The 26528-nt window shown below is 40.4% G+C and overlaps 1 protein-coding gene across 2 annotated transcripts in view; it reads right to left on the reverse strand.

Annotated features, from left to right (window-relative positions):
• Positions 1–723: 723 nt before the first annotated feature.
• LOC118938253 (zinc finger protein 3-like) overlaps positions 724–26528 on the reverse strand; it is a 33126-nt gene continuing 7321 nt past the window's right edge. Inside the window, exons 2-4 of one of the 2 annotated variants that reach the window (XM_036940700.1) lie at positions 10582–11121; positions 1751–1861; positions 724–1314 (exon numbers count right to left, since the gene is read on the reverse strand). In XM_036940700.1, the coding sequence (XP_036796595.1) occupies positions 1121–1314; positions 1751–1861; positions 10582–11121 (845 nt within the window). In that variant the 3' untranslated portion in view covers positions 724–1120. Of the gene's footprint in view, positions 1315–1750; positions 1862–10581; positions 11122–17091; positions 17166–26528 lie in introns of those variants that run through there. The other variant, XM_036940701.1, reaches the window with a different exon arrangement.

Genomic DNA, 26528 nt, shown 5'->3' on the forward strand with positions numbered 1-26528 from the left:
AGATACATGTTTTATTATTCCATGCCTCACCATTATGATAATTATTGCCAATACATATTAACAAAGGGTGTACATTTGGTTTTGATACATAGTATTTACAATTCATGTAACATTCAGTAATCATAATGATTTATGCAGCCAACTGACAATTTTTGGGTACAATTTCATTGACATTGTTACCTTGCTTTTATAATATCAGGATTACAATTTATTTTGACTGCACGTTTTTCCATATTGGAGATGAGTTTTGTTTGGGCTCCTTCCAAGGGGATGAGAGTTCTAGAAGCTAGTGAGTTTTAGGAAGACGAGAGTTTTCTAGTGGGTAATAAATGTTTTTTTTCTTGTTTTTAATTATTGAGAGCCAGTTGACACCATGTTTATAATGTAGAAGGTGAAGCATTGTAATTGATTATAATGTGAAATGGAAGTTGTTTTCTGTTGGTGGTAAGCATACTTGTCCAACAAAAATATACAATATATTTGGTGTCTTAAGAGGGAAGGTGTTACAGGCTTTGGTTTTTCCATTTATGTTTTGAGGTTGGACGTTAGCTCGTCAGCACGTACTGATTGGTGCCACCTCGTTAGTCAGTATGTGTTACACCTGTGCTGGCTTGTCCATCTCGTTAGTGGGAAGGTGTTTCACCTGAGCTGGTCCAGGTTCTATTTAAGAGTGTCTGGCCCAGTGCTCCAGTAGTCTTGATAGATGTGGAGAGTCAACACCTTTAGTTGCGCTACCTTTTTGGTTTGCTTCCTGTCTTTAAGTTTGGTGTGGGTTTTTCTTTTGTTTGCCTCTTCTTGGTCAGAATTAGTGGGTCTCATGGTGGGTGTCTTTTAGGTCCCAGTTGTTGTCACTCGTCAACTTTCGGTGGGCACCCCCATAGTGTCTTTCAGAGCCCCTCCTAAAAAACAAGCTTGTATTTTGGGTTGGATATTGCATCCAATTATTATTTTAATCAATGGCATTTCCTTAGGGTGCTCATTAGTCTTTCAGCTGTTAGTCTTCTGTTTGTTGTGTACTAAATATTATTTTTTTCTATTTATTTATTAGTTTTTTTCCTGTGAAGCCATTGTGTTGCATCCATGTCTGAAAAGAGCTGTATAAATTAAGCTTGATTTGATTTCAACAAATGAACCCAGTGAATGACCAATCAACAGACTCTTGGTCCATCTTAGTATGAAAAACAGTATCAATACCACTTTTCAAGCCTGCTGAATGTGTGGTGGAGTGGTAAACACCACCGGGCTTGAGGTGGTCTCCCACAGCTCTGCTTATGTCATGTTCTGTGGCCTTGTCATTCCATTTCTTGACTGCCCCTGCAACACAGAACGAAACACATTTGGTCATATTATATACAACACTCAAAGTAATGGATATGGAGCATCTATGGTCTCAGTTACACATGGCACCTAAATGTGACTTCTGTCATCTGATCACTCCAAGCTGCATTAGGTTCAGATCTACCAAATGGGCCTTTGACATAGTCTGGACGCAGTCAGGCCACCGAATATGCTTAAACAATGTAAAGAGATGGGGTGAATTAGTGGTGGGAAAAACAGACAAAAATGACCTTCATAATAACAAAGAACAAATGTGTGTGCCTGAGGGGAAATTAACTTTCATACAGCTGACAGGGGTGAGAAACTACACCAACATCAGTGGACCATTTGTACTAATGTAAATAAACATAGATGATGGAACATATTCCATTTTGCTGACGTGATGAACCGCTAAGGGGACATAAATATTTACCATCTAAACCATGTGTGACCTCTCTGGCTGGAGAAGTGTTCTTCCTAACCAGTCCCTCAACAGCTCTCTGACTGAGCTCCACCCTCACTGGGTCTTCAGAGGAGAGGAAGGCTGAGGAGAGATGGAAGGATGAATGGATCAGTCACTCAATAAAGTTTAGAGCTGCTATCTATGCTGTCTGACAAAATCATTATTTTAGTAGTTCATTAAAGGAAATCAGGTTCTATGACTGCTGAATGCCAACTATCAATCACTTAGATATTTTCAGGTAGAGATACATCCTTGGGACGTTCCTAGCCCATTGAAGTTGACTTTTAAAATGGCTACGTTTAGGGTAGGGATGTCCCAAGGATTCCAGATAGCATTGACCATTGTCCATTATTCTGTCTCTTTTTTATAGCAGGTGTAAAAGAAACAGATAAGACAAGTAGGTGGGCAGGGCATTATGGTGATTGTAGTTTAAAAAATAGCATATAATTATGCCAATCTGTATGTGGGGTTGTTAGAGAAGAACGTGATTGTCAGCCCTAACAATCCATTCTAGCACCTCAAAAAGTCTTCATTGATGACGTGTTCCTTCTATTCCATGGGACAGCAGAGGAACTTCCATCGATTCCACTCCATCATCAATACAAGCAGTGAACATCTGAAATTCACCCTCACCTTTGATGCGCATGAAACAAGTTATCTGGACATTTTTATTAAGAGGAATGGGGGTGGCTTTAGCACAGACCTATACAGGAAGCAGATGGACACTAATTCCTTCTTACGCGGAGACAGCTTCCACCCTACACCCCTAAAAAAACAATTGTAATACTTGAGTAAAGAAAACATTTAAAATGTAAATTTGTCATTTTAATTTTGTACATTTAAAACCTAACTGTTTGTACTTGTAGGTAATCAGATCGCGACTTCAACTCAGTTACTAAGTCTTTAACCACACTGTGTTGTTACACTGGTGAATAAAAAATCATGCTTCCTAAACTTTAACTTTTTGTCTGACAATAAAATCTATATTTTCCTCAACTGCGTCCAGTCAGCAGATGGACGAGATGCAGTTTAGGCCGCCCGTTGTGACTCCGTCAAGAATTCAGCAGAGCAAGTTTGTATGAAGGTCTGGTTATTAAATGGGTACATAGTTCAATAGTAATATCCTGTAACACCCTCTGGTGATGAACTTTGCTGCCCTGTTTCCAGTTGTCCACATTTCTGGGAGAACCTATTCAAGTAAGTAAGTAAATAGATTTTGAAAATGGAAAAAAAAACGATTATATTATTAGCTAACTAGCTACAGTGCAGGCTAACTCAAATGAGCTGCTAAATTAGCTATCTAGACAACTTCAAATACTGTATAGATAGCTAGCTAAGTGAATTAAATATCACCAGCTACCTAACTTCATATCAGCTAGCTATCTTGATGTATTTATCACTGTAAAAAAAGCAACTCCAAATGCATTTGTAGGTAGCTAGCTAACAGCCATGGAGGAGGGTGAAATGATAGCAGCCCCAACTGTCAGTGAGAGAGGAGGCTATTCTGGATAGGGCAGGTACTTTTGTGTAGTTCCTGGCCCCAGAAGTGAAGACGGAGATAATTGGAACAAAATATTCAGTGTGGTGTAATTTGACTAGAATGAAGTCTGTTTCTTGTGAGGTTTTCTGTCCTCAGATAAAGAGCGCTGTGAAAGCCAGTCTACATATGAAGAGGTCCCAATGAAGAGCAGTGGTTCTCAGTCCTGGAGACTCAGAGGCACATTGTTGTTTTTGCCTCAGCACTGCACAGCTGATTCAAATGATCAACTCATTATCAAGCTTCAAGTGGCATTTATGTATTCATTTGAGATGCCATCCTTGATATGATCCTGTTATGTACATGCTACACATGTACATATGTGTGTCCATGCATCTATCAATCCAATGTTATCATGATTTGTTATCAGGGATATTATACTTTAGTAATCCATAATGACCTGGTGATGTAACAGTCTAATAATTACATTGTCTTCCATATTCCTACAGATACCTTCAAATCGATTTCCTACAGTTCCTGTGTAGGGCACTGCAAGGTTGGGTGACCAAGGTCATCTGGGACTGCCTCCTGGAGGAATTCAGATGTGTGAAGGCTACCTGTGTCCTGCGTAACTTCATGAGGATGGACACAAGGACCAGGAGGGGATCTGCAGCTCACCACCGTGTGCCAGAGGAGGAGTCTGCTGCTCTGCAGGATGTTTTAAGAATGGGGTCCAACAACACAGCAAAAGAGGCAATCCGTGTGCAGGAGATCTTCACCTCCTACTTCTTCAAAGAGGGTGCTGTTCCCTGGCAACACCATAGACTACACTATGCACAACCAAAGGCTCTTTTAAGAGCCATTCACATTGCAATAAGATTATTCTTCCATTTACTTAGCTATGTCAACTGCAGTTATTCAATTCACAATTTCTCTCCCTTTGATTTCTACTTCTCATGTGAGGTTGCTGTTTAGGTAAGGGTGTGATGTCTGTGCAAAAAACAAAACAGGCTATTTTAAATTACCCATATTGAAAAAAATGTAGAACAATTAAGACACCCTATAACCCACACCTACACACTCATGTCTCAATCTGATTGATGGATTGTGTTGTGCAGTAAACAGGCTCAGGTGTATAACTGTGGCTCCTTCCACCTTCAAGAATAGGCAAGAGGGCCAACCATGGAAAACAGTAAGACACTTCATTATTTCTATAACTACGCTATATTGTTTGTCCTTGTGAGTCGTTCATGTTTTTCAGCATAAAGTACTCTGCAGCCACTTAGTGTGGTGTGGACACCAGGTGAGGCCACACAGATTCCTGTTGAATACTGTCGCTTTAACTACCTTGTTTTCTCAATAACAGTCTCTCCTTCACTTCATCCCTCTCTCCCCTTCTCCCTAAATCCTCTAGGTTATATCAGCTGTGTCGGTGAACCCCTTCTGCATCTGAACTGGCTACAAAGAGGACACAGCATGATCGGAGGTGAGAGGTCAGTTGGTCAGGTCAACAGGAAGTATTATTAAAGATATGCTTTACATTGAAATACAGATAGAGATGCAGTAGTCCCAGAGTTAATGATCCAAGGTCAGTTTTGCATTTCACCTCCTGATTGATGACTAACAACGTTAGGAATAAAAAATAAAAACACAAGGCTTAAACATGCTCTCTCTCCATCTGTCTCTCGTCTGCAGATATGTTTTGATGTGAGAGGATGCCAAACCCCAGTCCCATCATCGACCCTCTCACCTGCTTTTAAGATAAGTGTCTAGTCGGCACAATGGCTATGTACAGTGCCTTGCGAAAGTATTCGGCCCCCTTGAACTTTGCGACCTTTTGCCACATTTCAGGCTTCAAACAAAGATATAAAACTGTATTTTTTTGTGAAGAATCAACAACAAGTGGGACACAATCATGAAGTGGAACGACATTTATTGGATATTTCAAACTTTTTTAACAAATCAAAAACTGAAAAATTGGGCGTGCAAAATTATTCAGCCCCTTTACTTTCAGTGCAGCAAACTCTCTCCAGAAGTTCAGTGAGGATCTCTGAATGATTCAATGTTGACCTAAATGACTAATGATGATAAATACAATCCACCTGTGTGTAATCAAGTCTCCGTATAAATGCACCTGCACTGTGATAGTCTCAGAGGTCCGTTAAAAGCACAGAGAGCATCATGAAGAACAAGCAACACACCAGGCAGGTCCGAGATACTGTTGTGAAGAAGTTTAAAGCCGGATTTGGATACAAAAAGATTTCCCAAGCTTTAAACATCCCAAGGAGCACTGTGCAAGCGATAATATTGAAATGGAAGGAGTATCAGACCACTGCAAATCTACCAAGACCTGGCCGTCCCTCTAAACTTTCAGCTCATACAAGGAGAAGACTGATCAGAGATGCAGCCAAGAGGCCCATGATCACTCTGGATGAACTGCAGAGATCTACAGCTGAGGTGGGAGACTCTGTCCATAGGACAACAATCAGTCGTATATTGCACAAATCTGGCCTTTATGGAAGAGTGGCAAGAAGAAAGCAATTTTTTAAAGATATCCATAAAAAGTGTCGTTTAAAGTTTGCCACAAGCCACCTGGGAGACACACCAAACATGTGGAAGAAGGTGCTCTGGTGAAACCAGAGATGAAAAGATGAAACCAAAATTGAACTTTTTGGCAACAATGCAAAACGTTATGTTTGGCGTAAAAGCAACACAGCTGAACACACCATGCCCACTGTCAAACATGGTGGTGGCAGCATCATGGTTTGGGCCTGCTTTTCTTCAGCAGGGACAGGGAAGATGGTTAAAATTGATGGGAAAATGGATGGAGCCAAATACAGGACCATTCTGGAAGAAAACCTGATGGAGTCTGCAAAAGACCTGAGACGGAGATGTGTCTTCCAACAAGACAATGATCCAAAACATAAAGCAAAATCTACAATGGAATGGTTCAAAAAATAAACATATCCAGGTGTTAGAATGGCCAAGTCAAAGTCCAGACCTGAATCCAATCGACAATCTGTGGAAAGAACTGAAAACTGCTGTTCACAAATGCTCTCCATCCAACCTCACTGAGCTCGAGCTGTTTTGCAAGGAGGAATGGGAAAAAATGTCAGTCTCTCGATGTGCAAAACTGATAGAGACATACCCCAAGCGACTTACAGCTGTAATCGCAGCAAAAGGTGGCGCTACAAAGTATTTACTTAAGGGGGCTGAATAATTTTGCATGCCCAATTTTTCAGTTTTTGATTTGTTAAAAAAGTTTGAAATATCCAATAAATGTCGTTCCACTTCATGATTGTGTCCCACTTGTTGTTGATTCTTCACAAAAAAATACAGTTTTACATCTTTATGTTTGAAGCCTGAAATGTGGCGAAAGGTCGCAAAGTTCAAGGGGGCCGAATACTTTCGCAAGGCACTGTACATCTCCATCACTAACTTTAAGCATCAGCTGTCAGAGCAGCTTACTGATCATTGCACCTCTACACAGCCCATCTGTAAATAGCCAAACCCATCTACCTCATCCCCGTATTGTTATTTATTTTTGCTCCTTTGAACCCCAGTATCTCTCCTTGCACATCTATCACTCCAGTGTTTAATTGCTAAATTGTAATTATTTCACCACTATGGCCTATTTATTGCCTTACCTCCTTACTCCATTTACACACACTGTATATATATTTTTCTGTTGTGTTATTGACTGTACTTTTGTCGCACTGCTTTGCTTTATCTTGGCCAGGTTGCAGTTGTAAATTAGAACTTTTTCTCAAATGGCCTACCTGGTTAAATGAAGGTGAAATAAAAAATAACATTTTGTTGTTGAAATCAAATCAAACTTTATTTTTACAGCACATTTCAGACATGAATGCAAAACAATGGCTTCACAGGAAAAAACAAATATTTAGTACACAACAAACAGAACACTAATGAGCACCCTAAGGAAATGCCATTGATTAAAATAATAATTGGATGCAATATCCAACCCAAAATACAAGCTTGTTTTTTAGGAGGGGCTCTGAAAGACACTATGGGGGTGCCCACCGAAAGTTGACGAGTGACAACAACTGGGACCTAAAAGACACCCACCATGAGACCCACTAAATCTGCCCAAGAAGAGGCAAACAAAAGAAAAACCCACACCAAACTTAAAGACAGGAAGTAAACCAAAAAGGTGGAGCAACTAAAGGTGTTGACTCTCCACATCTATCAAGACAACTGGAGCACTGGGCCAGACACTCTTAAATAGAACCTGGACCAGCTCAGGTGAAACACCTTCCCACTAACGAGATGGACAAGCCAGCTCAAGTGTAACACATACTGACTAACGAGGTGGCACCAATCAGTGCGTCCTAAAGTCCAACCTCAAAACATAAATGGAAAAACCAAAGCCCGTAACACCTTCCCCTTTAAGACAACAAATTAGAGGTTGACCGATTATGATATTTCAACGCCGATACCGATTATTGGAGGACCAAAAAAGCCGATACCGATTAATCGGATGTTTATTTATTTATTTATTTGTAATAATGACAATTACATCAATACTGAATGAACACTTATTTTAACCTGATATAATACATCAATAAAATCAATTTAGCCTCAAGTAAATAATGCAAAAACAAAGTGTTGGAGAAGAAAGTAAAAGTGCAATATGTGCTATGTAAGAAAGCTAACCTTTCAGTTCCTTGCTCAGAACACGAGAACATATGAAAGCTGGAGGTTCCTTTCAACATGAGTCTTCAATATTCCCAGGTAAGAAGTTTTAGGTTGTATTTATTATAGGAATTATAGCACCATTTCCCTCTATACCATTTGTATTTCATTAACCTTTGACTATTGGATGTTCTTATAGGCACTTTAGTATTGACAGTGTAACAGTAAAGCTTCCGTCCCTCTCCTCGCTCCTCCCTGGGCTCGAACCAGCAACACAACGACAACAGCCACCATCAAAGCAGCGTTACCCATGCAGAGCAAGGGAAACAACCACCCCAAGAGCGAGTGACGTTTGAAACGCTATTTGCGCGCGCTAACTAGCTAGCCATTTCACTTCGGTTACACCAGCCTCATCTCAGGAGTTGATAGGCTTGAAGTCATAAACAGCGCAATGCTTCACGCACAACGAAGAGCCGCTGGCAAAACGCACGAAAGTGCTGTTTGAATGAATGTTTACTACTGCTTCTGCCTACCACCGCTCAGTCAGATACTTAGATACTTGTATATTCAGTAAGATTATATGCAACGCAGGACACGCTAGATAATATCTAGTAATATCATCAACGATGTGTAGTTAACTAGTGATTATGATTGATTGTTTTTTATAAGATAAGTTTAATGGTAGCTAGCAACTTACCTTGGCTTACTGCATTCACGTAACAGGCAGTCTCCTTGTGGAGCGCAACGAGAGAGAGGCAGGTCGTTATTGCGTTGGACTAGTTAACTGTAAGGTTGCAAGATTGTCTCCCCCGAGCTGACAAGGTGAAAATCTGTCGTTCTACCCCATAACGAGGCAGTTAACCCACCGTTCCTAGGCCGTCATTGAAAATAAGAATGTGTTCTTAACTGACTTGCCTAGTTAAATTAAGGTATAAAAAAACAACATTTATATTTTAAAAAATCGTCGGCCAAAAATATTTGATTTCCGATTGTTATGGAAACTTGAAATCGGCCCTAATTAATCGGCCATTCCGATTAATCGGTCGACCTCTACAACAAATATATCCTACATTTTTGATGGACGAGTTTGCTCACCACCAACAGAAAACAACTTCCATTTCACATGATCAACAACTACAATGCTTCACCTTCACCAATACAAACATGGCGTCTACTGGCTGTCAACAATTAAAAACTAAATATTAATATACAATAGTATTATTTTTTTCACATTTTTCTTTATAGAATCCGAAAACTCACTTGCTTCTAGATCTCTAGTCCACTTTTTATTTAACCTTTATTTAACTAGGCAAGTCAGTTAAGAACAAATTATTATCGACGGCCTAGGAACAGCGGGTTAACTGCCCTGTTCAGGGGCAGAACAACATATTTTTATCTTGTCAGCTCGGGGACTCGATCCTTTCGGTTACTAGTCCAACGCTCTAACCACTCGGCTACTGAAAGAACGTTGAAATTACGTTGTTTTAAAGTAATTTAAAAAATGACCCGAAAATACATATTTTAAACATCAACCAAACAAATATTGGACTTTGGGCAGAGTCTTCTTTTCAATTACATTTTGCTTAACGTGTCCAAATCAATAACCAATATTCAGAAACAGTTTGGGACAAATTGAAAGCCTAAACATAAAATGTACTATATACACAAACATCTGCCACAATAATCATATTACTTGTATTTTATAACAAGCACCTTATAAACTGCACAAGCACCAGAAACGCTGTTGTTTTGACAAGTAGCAATAAATCACTGATATCGATTAGGGGGGAAATCAGGTTAAAAGTGATGTGGAAACGAACACAACTAAAAAAACACATGGAAATGGGAGATCTTTTAGATCAATGGTTAGAGGACAACCTGCAGAAGACAGTCAGCTACATTTTGGAGAGATGCATTTAAATGTAGGGGTCTCTAAACAAAGGAACGCAACACTTATTTTCATCACTCAACAATATCATGTTGAAATCAATTGTGCGATAGGAGGGAGATGAGATTGAACATCCTGTTAAAACTAACAGCTCAAAAACCACACGGAATCTGGGAATAATGTGTACATCCCTGGTTAGAAGACAATTTGTAGAAAACAGATCGCTACATTTTATAGTGTTGCATTTTGATTCAAGTGGGACACCAACATAGTAAACAGCATAACGACTCTTTTTGTTAAAAGGCTAATATCCATAGCGTGCTGAAATCAATTGAACAGGGGGCAAACGTTAAGGCTTCAACATTGTGACATTATTAAAATAATCCTACTACAATGTTAAAACATTCTACATTGTGACATTAATTCATTGATATCATGAAACAACTCCTTCATGTATTTTCTGATGATTAATCAGATATCTTTTATCAGAGTATCTCTTCCCACATTGATTACAGCTACAAGGTTTCTCTCCTGTGTGTGTTCTCTGGTGTCGAGTCAGATTGCTAGACTTAGTAAAACTCTTCCCACATTGAGCACAGCTATAAGGTTTCTCTCCTGTGTGTGTTCTCTGGTGTGCTGTCAGGCCGCCAGATGAAACAAAACTCTTCCCACATTGATTACAGCTAAAAGATTTCTCTCCTGTGTGTGTTCTCTGGTGTACAGTCAGAACTCTAGATGAAGCAAAACTCTTCCCACATTGGTTACAGCTATAAGGTTTCTCACCTGTGTGTGTTCTTTGGTGTCTTGTCCGCTTGCTAGAGGTAGTAAAACTCTTCCCACATTGAGCACAGCTATAAGGTTTCTCTCCTGTGTGTGTTCTCTGGTGGTATATCAGGCTGCTTAGCTGAGTAAAACTCTTCTCACATTGATTACAGCTAAAAGGTCTCTCTCCTGTGTGTGTTCTCTGGTGTGCTGTCAGGCCACCAGATGAAACAAAACTCTTCAAACATTGAGCACAGCTATAAGGTTTCTCTCCTGTGTGTGTTCTCTGGTGTGATATCAGGCTGGATGACCGAGTAAAACTCTTCCCACAGTGAGAGCAGCAGTGAGATTTATCACTTGTGTGAATTCTCTGGTGTACTTTTAGTGAACTTGATCTTGAGTAACTCTTCCCACAGTCAAAGCAGCGGTGAGATCTCTTCCCTGTGGATCTCTCCAGGTGTTTCTTGAGGTGTTCTAATGTGGAGAGACTCTTCTCTGCCTTGTCAGCATCATGAGGTTGTTGAGGCTCCCCAGAGGGCCCATGGTAGTCCCGTCTCTCTCCTGTGTGAACAACAAAGTCAGACAGATGGTTAAAGGCCCACAACAGCAGAAATCCACTGTAAAAGATGCCAATAGCGTAGCCATGATGTTGTACAACAATTGACGTCTAATGAATGTAATGACTATTTGACATCTGTCTTAAAATGAGCAAGAATAGTCATATTTTGTCTTGTTTTCACATTAGAAGTAACATCTAAGATTGTAGACTAGAAATAAGTTATTCATGTTGTTGACTTTTGGTCTCCAATATAGGCCCCATTCTGTGTTTGCAAAAAAATGCGGCATGAGGGCGATGCACATGCAATTTGGTTGTAGAAACTCCTCCATGCTAATGAGGAAACCGATAGTTATGGATGTAGTATATCTGCCTGGAGCAAAAATGGTGAGCAAAGATTTTAGTTTTTCACAATGTATTCTGAATGTGAACGGGAGAAACCTCCATTTCCAGGTTGCTAATGAATGCATTTCACACTACTTTGGATTATAATTGTAAGGCTCGTTTGAATGTCCTGCTTAATATAATGTTTGTGTCATCATCGCAAACCAACCTCTTTGTACTTAAAAAAACACTTCAACCAGTAAAATGCTCTTTGGCTTTTTCATCAGCCTGACAATGAGGGTTTGTACACAGTCTGCCAAATTGGCCCATAACTTCACCTAACAACAAATATAGGAAAATAGCTCTGTGTGTTGTATAATAGCCTATCCATCAAGGAACAGTTCTGTACATTATGACCAAAGTAGGGATGTTGGATCCAACGTGGAGCACGGCATAACTGTCTTTACCAGAGTAATGAATAAAGAAGCACTTTTGTTGTTGTTGCATGTCGTGATGTTTGTCATTTGACTGTCATTCAGAAAATGATTTCTTGGATCAGCTGATGATAGTTGAACATGTGACTGTAACAAATTAGCTAAAGTATTAAGAATGTGTAATTATTGAAGAACCGCGTTAATGACAGTATCCATTTGGGTCAATAAAGTTACGGTATTTGTTTATTTTATTTATATTTCACCCTTATTTAACCAGGTAGGCCAGTTGAGAACAAATTATCATTCACAACTGTGACCTGGCCAAGATAAAGCAAAGCAGTGCGACAAAAACAACAGAGTTCCACGTGGGATAAACAAATGAACAGCCAATAACACAATAGAAAAATCTATATACAGTGTGTGCAAATGGAGTATGGAGGTAAGGCAATAAATAAGCCATAGTAGCAAAGTAATTACAATTTAGCAAATTAACACTGGAGAGATAGATGTGCAGATGATGATGTGCAAGCAGAAATACTGGTGTGCAAAAGAGGAAATAAAAACATGGGGTAGGTAGTTGGATGGGCTGTGTACAGCTGCATCGATCGGTAAGCTGCTCAGATAGCTGATGCTTAAAGTTAGTGAGGGAGATATACGTCTCCAACTTCAGCGATTTTCTCAATTCGTTCCAAACATTGGCAGCAGAGAACTGGAAGGAAAGGAGGCCAAAGGAGGTGTTGGCTTTGGGGATGACCAGTGAGATATACAGTGGGGCAAAAAAGTATTTAGTAAGCCACCAATTGTGCAAGTTCTCCCACTTAAAAAGATGAGAGGCCTGTAATTTTCATCATAGGTACACTTCAACTATGACAGACAAAATTATAAAAAAAATTCCAGAAAAATCACATTGTAGGATTTTTTATGAATTTATTTGCAAATTATGGTGGAAAATAAATATTTGGTCAATAACAAAAGTTTATCTCAATACTTTGTTATATACCCTTTGTTGGCAATGACAGAGGTCAAACGTTTTCTGTAAATCTTCACAAGGTTCACACACACTGTTGCAGGTATTTTGGCCCATTCCTCCATGCAGATCTCCTCTAGAGCAGTGATGTTTTGGGGCTGTTGCTGGGCAACATGGACTTTCAACTCCCTCCAAAGATTTTCTATGGGTTTGAGATCTGGAGACTGGCTAGGCCACTCCAGGACCTTGAAATGCTTCTTATGAAGCCACTCCTTCATTGCCCGGGTGGTGTGATTGGGATCATTGTCATGCTGAAAGACCCAGCCACGTTTCATCTTCAATGCCCTTGCTGAGGGAAGGAGGTTTTCACTCAAAATCTCACGATACATGGCCCCATTCATTCTTTCCTTTACCCGGATCAGTCGTCCTGGTCCCTTTGCAGAAAAACAGCCCCAAAGCATGATGTTTCCACCCCCATGCTTCACAGTAGGTATGGTGTTCTTTGGATGCAACTCGGCATTCTTTGTCCTTCAAACACAACGAGTTGAGTTTTTACCAAAAAGTTATATTTTGGTTTCATCTGACCATATGACATTCTCCCAATCTTCTTCTGGATCATCCAAATGCTCTCTAGCAAACTTCAGACGGGCCTGGACATGTACTGGCTTAAGCAGGGGGACACGTCTGGCACTGCAGGATTTGAATCCCTGGCGGCGTAGTGTGTTACTGATGGTAGGCTTTGTTACTTTGGTCCCAGCTCTCTGCAGGTCATTCACTAGGTCCCCCTGTGTGGTTCTGGGATTTTTGTTCACCGTTCTTGTGATCATTTTGACCCCACGGGGTGAGATCTTGCGTGGAGCCCCAGATCGAGGGAGATTATCAGTGGTCTTGTATGTCTTCCATTTCCTAATTGCTCCCACAATTGATTTCTTCAAACCAAGCTGCTTACCTATTGCAGATTCAGTCTTCCCAGCCTGGTGCAGGTCTACAATTTTGTTTCTGGTGTCCTTTGACAGCTCTTTGGTCTTGGCCATAGTGGAGTTTGGAGTGTGACTGTTTGAGGTTGTGGACAGGTGTCTTTTATACTGATAACAAGTTCCAACAGGTGCCATTAATACTGGCAACGAGTGGAGGACAGAGGAGCCCCTTAAAGAAGAAGTTACAGGTCTGCGAGAGCTAGAAATCTTGCTTGTTTGTAGGTGAACAAATACTTATTTTCTACCATAATTTGCAAATAAATTCATAAAAAATCCTACAATGTGATTTTCTGGATTTTTTTTCTCATTTTGTCTGTCATAGTTGAAGTGTACCTATCATGAAAATTACAAGCCTCTCATCTTTTTAAGTGGGAGAACTTGCACAATTGGTGGCTGACTAAATACTTTTTTGCCCCCCCCCCCACTGTATATGTGAATTCTTCAAGAAACAGATGGGTACATATCATTAAGGTAAAGTCCCCAAATGGATGTAACAACTGCTGATTGCCCCTTTTAGCTTAGCCCAATATGTAGTCTTATAGGAGATAGAGGACTACAGTATTTCAGACATTGTCATTGGATGCATTTGATCAATTGTTAACGTTTTGTTGATGGTCCACTCTTGATGTTCTACACGTTACAGTGTAGCTTCAGCCATTCTTACAGAACAACAATAAAGTGTAGAATCCCTTTACTGCATATTGTTTGGCGAGTGGCTTAGTGAACTCATTGTCGGGGATGTTAGCTAGCTAGCATTAGCGACTAGCCTAGTTCTAAGCTAACTTAGAAAACCAGCTAGCTGACAAATGTAAATAGATAATTAAATGGGCCAACAAGTACATACGACATAAGTGTGTTTAATACAGAGTGTCTAATATAAACCAAAACAGTGTAAAGAGCGTGAATGTTGTACCTATGTTTGCTAGAAAGCTACTGAGGTGTCTGTCTAGCTGTTGTTGTTGAAGGAGCATCCCGTCCACTCATTATACGTCACACTGGCAGCATCGCCTGAACCTAAAAGACGGACATCGCCATCTGCTGACTGGAGTGGGCAACACAGTTGAGGAGCAAAAAGTGTTTAATTTATTTCATAAAAGTTGATTATATTAAGTTATTCAAAGAGAAGCATGTCTTGATTGAGTCATTTGTAATGAGTGATAATTTAAAACAAACTTTACACCCACTACATATTTCCATTGAACCATACTTCTAACATGGATCATTTTCACCCCAGAGGCATATCTTTTGTCATAGCCAAAATGTGGTTCATTCAATTCTTCCAATTTTTCATGACTTTGTCAATCAACTGGTTCTTATTTAACCTAAATCATGCTTTGGTGTTTTTGTATCAAAATGGACTTTTAACTAATTCAAATCCTTTGGAGTCATTTTGACCCCATGCAAAAGCACCTTTGATAAATGGGCCGTTTATTTCAAATCAAAATCAAATCACATTTTATTGGTCACATACACGTGTTTAGCAAATGTTTTTGAGGGTATAAAGAAATTCTTGTTTCCCCAGCTCCGACAGTGCAGTAATATCTAACAAGTAATATCTAACAATTTCACAACATATACCCAATACACACAAATCTAAGTATTTGAATCTAGGTTTCTCTGTAGACATGATCCATCCCACCAGAGGGTGGAGGGGCTCCTGTTTCAGTGGTTTTGACCAGATAGACACCTGCAGAGACAGTATACTGCCTCCCATGTACTCTCCTAAAATGTGATTTTTCTATACCACGTATCACGTGACTGTGTACAAAACTACCAGCGGTAGAAAACTCTGCCAGCGGTATACAGTGTATTCGGAAAGTATTCAGAACCCTTCACCTTTTCCACATTTTGTTACGTTACAGCCCTGTTCTAAAATTGCATTTTTTCCCCTCATCAAATGACACACAATACCCCATAATGACAAACCAAAAACAGGTTTTTGAAAAAAGGGGCGTATCCTTAAGAGGTTTTAATCATTGACACATAAAAGGCCTGATTGGTGGAGTGCTGCAGAGATGGAAGAACCTTCCAGAAGGACAACCATCTCCACAGAGGAGCTCTATCAGAGTGACCATTGGGTTCTTGGTCACCTCTATGACGAAGACCCTTCTCCCCCGATTGCTCAGTTTGGCCAGGCGGCCAGCTCTAGGAAGAGTCTTGGTGGTTCCAAACTACTTCCATTAAAGAATGATGGTGGCCATTCTGTTCTTAGCGACCTCCAATGCTACAGACATTTTTGGTACCCTTCCCCAGATCTGTGCCGACACAATCCTGTCTCTGAGCTCCACGGACAATTTCTTTGACCTCATTGCTAGGTATTTGCTCTGGCATGCATTGTTAACCGTGGGACCTTAAACAGACAGGTATAATCATAAACAATATGATTTCATGTGGCATAAACAAAAACACAAATTCTCAATCAAAAATAAGTCAGAAAACAGCGCCTTTATTCTCTCATGTGATTTCAGGTTCTCTGACTGGAAAAATGTCCTTCCACACAGAGAGAGAGCAGGGGTAGGACTTTTTTAGTGTGTCTTCTATTGCTCCTTCAGGCTCCTTAACCAGATACAACTCTTTCCACACTGGGAACATAGAAAATGTTTCTCCTCTGTGCATTCTCTCATGCTCCTTCAGGCTCCCTAACAAGGTAAAAGTATTTTTACACTGGGAGCAGTGGTAAGGCTTTTCTCCTGTGTGTATTCTCTCATGCTCTTTTAGATGCCCTGTCTTGAGTAAAACTCCATTCACACTGGGAACATTGGAAAGGCTTTTCTCCTGTGTGTATTCTCTCAAGCCTTTTCAGGTTAGTTAACATGGCAAACCAATGTTCCCAGTGTGAAAAGATGTAAGGCTTTTTTCCTGTGTGTAGTCACATGCTTTTTCAGATTTCGTATCCGAGTAAAACTCTTTCCACAATGGGAACATTGGAAAGGCTTTTCTCCTGTGTGTATTCTCTCATGCTGTTTTACTTGCCCTTTCTTAGTAAAACTCTTTCCACACTGGGAACATTGGAAAGGTTTTTCTCCTGTGTGTGTCCTCATGAGCTTTTAGGTGCCCTAACTGAATAAAACTCATTCCACAGTGGGAACAGTGATAAGGCTTTTCTCCTGTGTGTATTCTCTCATGCCTTTTCAGGTTAGCTAACATGGAAAAACTCTTTCCACACTGGGAACATTGGAAAGGCTTTTCTCCTGTGTGTGTCCTCTCATGCAGTTTTAGGTTCCTTAACCAGCAAAAACTATTTTCACAGTGGGAGCAGTGGTATTGTCTCACTGGTTTGGGCGTCTCTGGGTCTGGTTCCCCTGAAGGACTCTTCCCGCTGTCAGAGTGAGAGTCTGGTCTCTCTCCTGCCAAAGACAGAGTATCTTGTTAAACAGAGACCTGAATGAAAACTCCACATGATAAAAAGGTCTTCCTATGAGGTTTAATCTAGACTAGATCCCTCAATAAAAGAGCAGAACTGGTCATCACAGAGTGGCTGTAGTGCTTTGTAGGCTGGGTAAATCCATTTGAATTCAATACATTTTTGACAGCATCCCCTTTGATTAAAAAAAGCTTTCCTTACATGTTTGACTATGGAAGAAGTGACTTTTTGTAACTGAATGCAAAAACATTCATGAGACACACAGTACCAGTCAAAAGTTTGGACACACCAAGTCATTCATGGGTTTTTCTTTATTTTTTACTATTTTCTACATTGTAGAATAATAGTGAAGACATCAAAACTATGAAATAACACACAGGGAATCATGTAGTAACCAAAAAAAGTGGTAAACAAATCAAAATATATTTTAGATTATTCAAAGTAGCCACCCTTTGCCTTGATGACAGCTTTGCACACTCTTGGCAGTGTCTCAAACAGCTTCACCATATGCTGAGCACTTGTTGGCTGCTTTTCCTTCACTCTGCGGTCCAAACCATCTCAATTGGGTTGAGGTCGGGTGATTGTGGAGGCCGGGTCATCTGATGCAGCACTCCATCACTCTCCTTTTTGGTCAAATAGCCCTTACACAGCCTGGAGGTGTGTGGGGTCATTGTCCTGTTGAAAAAAAAATTATAGTCCCACTAAGCGCAAACCAGATGGGATGGTGTATCGCTTCAGAATGCTGTGGTAGACAGACAGGTGTGTGCCTTTCCAAATCATGTCCAATCAATTTAATTTACCACAGGTGGACTCCAAACAAGTTGTAGAAACATCTCAACGATGATCAATGGAAACAGTATGCAAGTCTCATAGCAAACGGTCTGAATACTTATGCAAATAAGCTATCTGTTTTTTCTTTTTAATAAATGTGATATGTTTTCTACAAACCTACTTTAGCTTTTTCATTATGAGGTATTGTGTGTACAGTTGTGGCAAAAAGTTGAGAATGACACAAATATTAATTTTCAGTCTGCTGCCTTAGTTTGTATGATGGAAATTTGGATATTCTCCAGAATGTTATGAAGAGTGATCAGATGAATTGCAATGAATTGCAAACTGAATCCCCAAAAAACATTTCCACTTTGTTTCAGCCCTGCCACAAAAGGACCAGCTGACATCATGTCAGTGATTCTCTCGTTAACACAGGTGTGAGTGTTGACGAGGACAAGGCTGGAGATCACTCTGTCATGCTGATTGAGTTCGAATAACAAACTGGAAGCTTCAAAAGGAGGGTGGTGCTTGGAATCATTGTTCTTCCTCTGTAATCCATGGTTACCTGCGAGGAAACACGTGCCGCCATCATTGCTTTGCACAAAAAGGGCTTCACAGGCAAGGATATTGTTGCCGGTAAGATTGCACCTAAATAAACCATTTATCGGATCATCAAGAACTTCAAGGAGAGCGGTTCAACTGTTGTGAAGGCTTCAGGGCGCCAAAGAAAGTCCAGCCAGCACCAGGACCGTCTCCTAAAGTTGATTCAGCTGCGGGATCGGGGCACCACCAGTACAGAGCTTGCTCAGGAATGGCAGCAGGCAGGTGTGAATGCATCTACAAGCACAGTGAGGCAAAGACTTTTGGAGGATGGCCTGGTGTCAAGAAGGGCAGCAAAGAAGCCACTTCTCTCCAGGAAAAACATCAGGGACAGACTGATATTCTGCAAAAGGTACAGAGATTGGACTGCTGAGGACTGGGGTAAAGTAATTTTCTCTGATGAATCCCCTTTCCGATTGTTTGGGGCATCAGGAGAAAATTTTGTCCGGAGAAGACAAGGTGTGCGCTACCATCAGTCCTGTGTCATGCCAACAGTAAAGCATCCTGAGACCATTCATGTGTGGGGTTGCTTCTCAGCCAAGGGAGTGGGCTCACTCACAATTTTGCCTAAGAACACAGCCATGAATAAAGAATGGTACCAACACATCCTCTGAGAGCAACTTCTCCCAACCTCCAGGAACAGGTTGGTGATGAACAATGCCTTTTCAAGCATGATGGAGCACCTTGCCATAAGCCAAAAGTGATAACCAAGTGGCTCGGGGAACAAAACATCGATATTTCGGGTCCATGGGCAGGAAAGTCCCCAGACCTTAATCCCATTGAGAACTTGTGGTCAATCCTAAAGAGGCGGGTGGGCAAACAAAAACCCACAAATTCTGACAAACTCCAAGCATTGATTATGCAAGAAAGGGCTGCCATCAGCTGTGGCCCAGAAGTTAATTGACAGCATGCCAGGGTGGATTGCAGAGGTCTTGAAAAAGAAGGGTCAACACTGCAAATATTGACTCTGCATCAACTTCATGTAATTGTCAATAAAAGCCTTTGACACTAATGAAATGCTTGTAATTATACTTCAGTATTCGATAGGAACATCTGACAAAAATATCTAAAGACACTGAAGCAGCAAACTTTGTGGAAATTAATATTTGTCGATCTCAAAACTTTTGGCCACAACTGTAGATTGATGAGGATTTTTGTTTATTTAATCCATAGTACAATTAGGCTGTAACATAAAATGTGGAAAGACTTTAGTGACATAAATAAGGGGTTAAAGACATGCACTATTTTATTTTTTATATATCTTAGATATAGGAACAAACTTCCGAACAAACTTCCTTTAGATGTTTTCGGGGAAACAATGTTACTATGGTTACTGTTGTTCTATGTTGTGAATGTTATCCAATGTGTTACTAGAGGTCGACCAATTATGATTTTTCAACACCGATACCGATTATTGGAGGGCCAAAAAAGCCGATACCGATTAATCGGCCGATTATTTTTTTTTATTTGTAATAATGACAATTACTACAATACTGAATGAAAACGTGTTTTATCTTAATATAATACATCAATAAAATCAATTTAACCTCAAGTAAATAATGAAACATTTTCAAATTGGTTTAAACAATGCAAAAACAAAGTGTTGGAGAAGAAAGTAAAAGTGCAATATGTGCTATGTAAGAAAGCTGACCTTTCAGTTCCTTGCTCAGAACATGACAACATATGAAAGCTGGTGGTTCCTTTTAACATGAGTCTCCAATATTCCCAGGTAAGAAGTTTTAGGTTGTAGTTATTATAGGAATTATAGGACTATTTCCTTCTATACCATTTGTATTTCATTAACCTTTGAGTATTGGATGTTCTTATAGGCACTTTAGTATTGCCAGTGTAACAGTATAGCTTCCGTCCCTCTCCTCGCTCCTCCCTGGGCTCGAACCAGCGACACAACGACAACAGCCACCCTCAAAGCAGCGTTACCTATGCAGAGCAAGGGGAACAACTACTAGAAGGCTCAGAGGGAGTGACGTTTGAAACTATGAGCTATACTGATAGATAGAAATAATGGGGTGCAAAGGAGAAAAATAAATAAATACAGTAGGGGGAGAGGTAGTTGTTTGGGCTAAATTATAGATGGGATATGTACAGGTGCAGTAATCTGTGAGCTGCTCTGACAGCTGGTGCTTAAATCTAGTGAGGGAGATGAGTGTTTCCAGTTTCAGAGATGTTTGTAGTTCATTCCAGTCATTGGCAGCAGAGAACTGGAAGGAGAGGCGGCCAAAGGAAGAATTGATTTTGGGGGTGACCAGAGAGATATACCTGCTGGAGCACGTGCTACAGGTGGGTGCTGCTATGGTGACCAGCGAGCTGAGATTAGGGGGGACTTTAACTAGCAGGGTCTTGTGCATTACCTGGAGCCAGTGGGTTTGGCGATGAGTATGAAGCGAGGGCCAGCCAACGAGAGCGTACAGGTCGCAGTGGTGGGTAGTATATGGGGCTTTGGTGACAAAACGGATGGCACTGTGATAGACTGCATCCAATTTATTGAGTAGGGTATTGAAGGCTATTTTGTAAATGACATTGACGAAGTCGAGGATTGATAGGATGGTCAGTTTTACAAGAGTATGTTTGGCAGCATGAGTTAAGGATGCTTTGTTGCGAAATAGGAAGTCAATTCTAGATTCTAGTAACTTTGGATTGGAGATGTTTGATGTGAGTCTGGAAGGAGAGTTTACAGTCTAACCAGACACCTAGGTATTTGTAGTTGTCCACATATTCTAAGTCAGAGCAGTCCAGAGTAGTGATGTTGGACAGGAGGGCAGGTGCAGGCAGTGATTGGTTGAAGAGCATGCATTTAGTTTTACTTGTATTTAAGAGCAATTGGAGGCCACGGTAGGAGAGTTGTATGGCATTGAAGCTCGCCTGGAGGGTTGTTAACACCGTGTCCAAAGAAGGGCCAGAAGTATACAGAATGGTGTTGTCGTGTCTTTGGCTATGCCGGATTAATTGCTAAAACATGCTATTCTATAAAATAATGTCTCCGTAATTAATCACCTGATTGAGCTAATCATGTAAATGTAATTAACTAGAGAGTCGGGCACCACAAAATAATATTTATAGAGCTGTTATCTTCTGAATTAACTCTTAAAGATCTAGTAATATTGTACATCAATAGCAGTCAATATCAATCATCATCTTACTTCAGTCTCATAATCATAAGTTGTCAATTCTTGATTTTCTGCAAGAACCCTGGCTAACAATTTGAATCCGCAATACAAAATTGGGTTGAATTATTTTTTACTAAATACCTAACTAATCACACAGAATTCACATACACAAAGAATGAATTATACCTGGATAATTCTTTACGTCATAGAAAAACGTCCCTAGCGGGCGGAACAGATATGACAGCTTGTTACCCAAAGGAAAAGGGGCTGGGTTGAGTGGGAAGACAGGAACCAAGGTGAAGCTGTGCTATCGTAAATACAGTATCTTATGCAATTCTAAATGACCACCCATTTGGAAAAGGTTTTATAGCCCTTGTCCCTTCACAGGGGAGGGCCACTGATTGAGCAGCCCTATCTTATGAAAATCCAAATCTCACATTTTAGAAGCTAAAAATCACATTTCATCCCATCACAAATAATTTCATATTCAAACATTTAAATTGAACAACAATTCCATGTGAATCTGATAACTCTCATGTGTAGACTTTCCACTGTAGAGTTTGTCATCATTGATGAGAATGTCTCAGATGACAACCGAACTGACATCATATTCATTAAGTACCACTGCATATGTTCAATTGTTCGGATTACCAGAATATAGTTCATTTCCCCCCACATACTGATGTTCCCAGAATCTCTATGTTAACCAAGTTTTTTTTTTAAATGCAACCTCAGTAGGTTAAAGAAGGGAAATGGGGGAAGAGGTATTTATGACTGTCATAAACCTATCCCCCAGGCCAACATCATGACAGTGTCTTCTGCGTAGAGGTGGATCAGAGACTCACCAGCAGTAAGAGCGACATCATTGATGTATACAGAGAAGAGAGTCGGTCAAGAATTTAACCCTGGGGCACCCCAATAGAGACTGCCAGAGGCCCGGACAACAGATCCTCCGATTTGACACACTGAACTCTATCAGAGAAGTAGTTGGTGAACCAGACGAGGCAATCATTTGAGAAACCAAGGCTGTCGAGACTGCCGAAGAGGATGTGGTGAATGACAGAATCGAAAACCTTGGCCAGGTCAATGAATACGGCTGCACAGTATTGTTTCTTATCGATGGCGGTTAAGATATCGTTTAGGACCTTGAGCGTGGCTGAGGTTCACCCATGACCAGCTCTGAAACCAGATTGCATAGCGGAGAAGGTATGGTGGGATTCGAAATGGTCAGTAATCTGTTTGTTGACTTGGCTTTCGAAGACCATAGAAAGGCAGGGTAGGATAGATATAGGTCTGTAGCAGTTTGGGTCAAGAGTGTGTCCCCCTTTGAAGAGGGGGATGACCGCAGCTGCTTTCCAATCTCTGGGAATCTCAGACGATATGAAAGAGAGGTTGAACAGGCTAGTAACAGGATGCGGTGCGCATTCACGAAAAAGTCGTTGCTTTTCGTGTCGTTGCTCCAACATGTACCTAACCATAAACTTCAATGCCTTTCTTAACCTGTTAGAGCTCTAGGGGCGCTATTTCATTTTTGGATAAAAAACGTTCCCGTTTTAAGCGCGATATTTTGTCACGAAAAGATGCTCGACTATGCATATTCTTGACAGTTTTGGAAAGAAAACACTCTGAAGTTTCAGAATCTGCAAAGATTTTGTCTGTAAGTGCCCCAGAACTCATTCTACAGGCGAAACCAAGATGATGCATCACCCAGGAATTAGCAGAATTTCTGAAGCTCTGTTTTCCATTCTCTCCTTATATGGCTGTGATTGCGCAACGAATGAGCCTACACTTTCTGTCGTTCGCCCAAGGTCTTAGCAGCATTGTGACGTATTTGTAGGCATATCATTGGAAGATTGACCATAAGAGACTACATTTTCCAAGTGTCCGCCTGGTGTCCTGCGTCGAATTCGGTGCGCAATTGCCAGCTGCTTCCACTTTACCATTTGATTCAGGGGAGAAAGCATGTGTCCAAGAACGATGTATCAATGAAGAGATATGTGAAAAACACCTTGATGATTGATTCTAAACAACGTTTGCCATGTTTTCAGTCGATATTATGGAGTTAATTTGGAAAAAAGTTTGCGTTTTGAGGACTGAATTTATGGATTTTTTTTGGTAGCCAAATGTGATGTATAAAACGGAGCTATTTCTAATACACAAGGAATGAAAGAATAAATAAATAAACGTGTTGTTTTCAAGATGATCGTTTCCTGATTTTACCATGTTAATGACCAAAGGCTCGTATTTCTGTGTGTTTATTATAATTAAATCTATGATTTGATAGAGCAGTCTGACTGAGCGGTGGTAGGCACCAGCAGGCTCGTAAGCATTCATTCAAACAGCACTTTCGTGCGTTTCGCAAGCAGCTCGCCAGCAGCTTCAAGCATTAAGCTGTTTATGACTTCAAGCCTGTCAACTCCCGAGATTAGGCTGGTGTAATCGATGTGAAATGGCTAGCTAGTTAGCGGGGTGCGCGCTAATAGCGTTTCAAACATCACTCGCTCTGAGACTTTGCTCTGCAAGTGCTGCGGATTTTGTGGAGTGATGGGTAACGCTGCTTCGAGGGTGGCTGTTGTCGATGTGTTCCTGGTTAGAGCCCAGGTAGGGGCAAGGATAGGGATGGAAGCTATACTGTTACACTGGCAATACCAAAGTGCCTATAAGAACATCCAATAGTCAAAGGTATATGAAATACAAATCGTATAGAGAGAAATAGTCCTATAATTCCTATAATAACTACAACCTAAAACGTCTTACCTGGGAATATTGAAGACTCATGTTAAAAGGAACCTCTTTAGGCTACGGGGCAGTATTTTGATGTTTGGATGAAAAACGTGCCTATGATGTTTGGATGAAAAACGTGCCGAACGTGCCTAAAGTAAACTGCCTATTTCTCAGGCCCAGAAGCTAGAATATGCATATAATTGGCAGATTAGGATAGAAAACACTCTAAAGTCTCAAACTGTCAAAATATTGTCTGTGAGCATAACATAACTGATATTGCAGGTGAAAACCTGAGGAAAATCCACTCAGGAAGTGCTGTTTTTCTGAAACTACTATTTTCCATTGCAAGCCTATCCTCCATTTAAAAGGATATAAACCAGATTCCTTTCCCTATGGCTTCCACAAGTTGTGAACCGTCTTTAGACATAGTTTCAGGCTTTTATTCTGAAAAATGAGTGAGAATGATCACATAGCATCAGTGGATAGCCAGATGTCCTCAGATTTGTGCGTGCTCCGGGAGCGAGACCTTTTCTTTCTCTGTTCTATTGACAAGGCCTGAGGGTTGATTATAAAAACGTTTGACATGTTTCTACGAACTTTCCGGATACTATTTGGAATTTTTGTCAGCCCGTCGTGACCACACGAGCCTGTGGATTACTGAGCAAAACACGCCAACCAAATGAAGGTTTTTGGATATAAAGAGAATCTTTATCGAACAAAACAAACATGTATTGTGTAACTGGGAGTCTCGTGAGTACAAACATACAAAGATCATCAAAGTTAAGCGATTAATTTGATTGCTTTTCTGACTTTCGTGACCAATCTACTTTGCTGCTGGCTGTTTGTAATGTTTTGTCTGCTGAGAGCTGTCCTCAAATAATTGCATGGTTTGCTTTCACTGTAAAGCCTTTTTGAAATCTGACACGCCGGCTGGATTAACAACATGTTAAGCGGTGTTTTTTTGTATTGCACTTGTGATTTCATGAAAATTAAATATGTTTAGTAATTTCATTTGAATTTGGCGCTCTGCAATTCACAGGATGTTGATGAAAATGATCCCGCTAAAGGGATCTGTGCGGCAAGAGGTTAAAAGGAACCACCAGCTTTCATATGTTCTCATGTCCTGAGCAAGAAACTTAAAGTTAGCTTTCTTACATGGCACATATTGCACTTTTACTTTCTTCTCCAACACTTTGTTTTTGCATCATTTAAATGAAATTGAACCCGTTTCATTATTTATTTGAGGCTAAATTGATTTGATTTATGTATTATATGAAGTTAAAATAAGTGTTCATTCAGTATTGTTGTAATTGTCATTATTACACATTTTTTTTAAATGGCCAATTAATCGGTATCGGCTTTTTTTGGCCCGCCAATAATCGGTATCGGTATTGAAAAATCATAATCGTTCGACCTCTAGTTACTATGGTTACTGTTGTTCCATATTGTGAATGTTATCCAATTTGTTACTATGGGTTACAGCAGTATGGCCAAATACATTTTTGACATGAAATAATTAGCTTTTTTTTTGTTGATTCAAAATGGTCCATGGTATAACCTTAAAACATTTCTCATCCCGTTGTCGTTGGAGTGAGGCCTAGCCTACTGGTGAAGGGGGTCTCATTCAAATTGGAAAATTATTTGGCTGGAGGGAAGGTTGTGCCAAATCCTGTCGTTTGTAAGGAACCCAGAATTGAGGAACCTGATGGTTTATCAGAAAAGTACCCTACAGTATTCCCAGCATGTGCCGTTACACATGCTCTGTCTAAGAAATTGGCCGGGAGCAAGTCTAGTGTTGAGGATGTCAGCGATCCCACCATGGTCAATCTGTCCGAGACGTTTATGGGTGATCCTGATTTAGGTAAACCTCCTGAGTTTACCTCTCCTTCAAAAACCCCAAAGGTGAGAGTTTTAAGAACCTCTGAATGAAGAGAGGATCCCTACAGTTGGCACTTGGATGTCTAGGAAGCAGCTGATTGCTGAACAGATTAAAGATGTTTCTTGGAAGCTGCAGATTGATGAACAGAGTAAAGATGTTTCTAGGAAGCAGCAGATTGATGAACAGAGTAAAGATGTTTCTAGGAAGCAGCAGATTGATGAACAGAGTAAAGATGTTTCTTGGAAGC

Source organism: Oncorhynchus mykiss, chromosome 13 (assembly GCF_013265735.2).
Source record: "Oncorhynchus mykiss isolate Arlee chromosome 13, USDA_OmykA_1.1, whole genome shotgun sequence".
Classification (NCBI taxonomy): domain Eukaryota; kingdom Metazoa; phylum Chordata; class Actinopteri; order Salmoniformes; family Salmonidae; genus Oncorhynchus; species Oncorhynchus mykiss.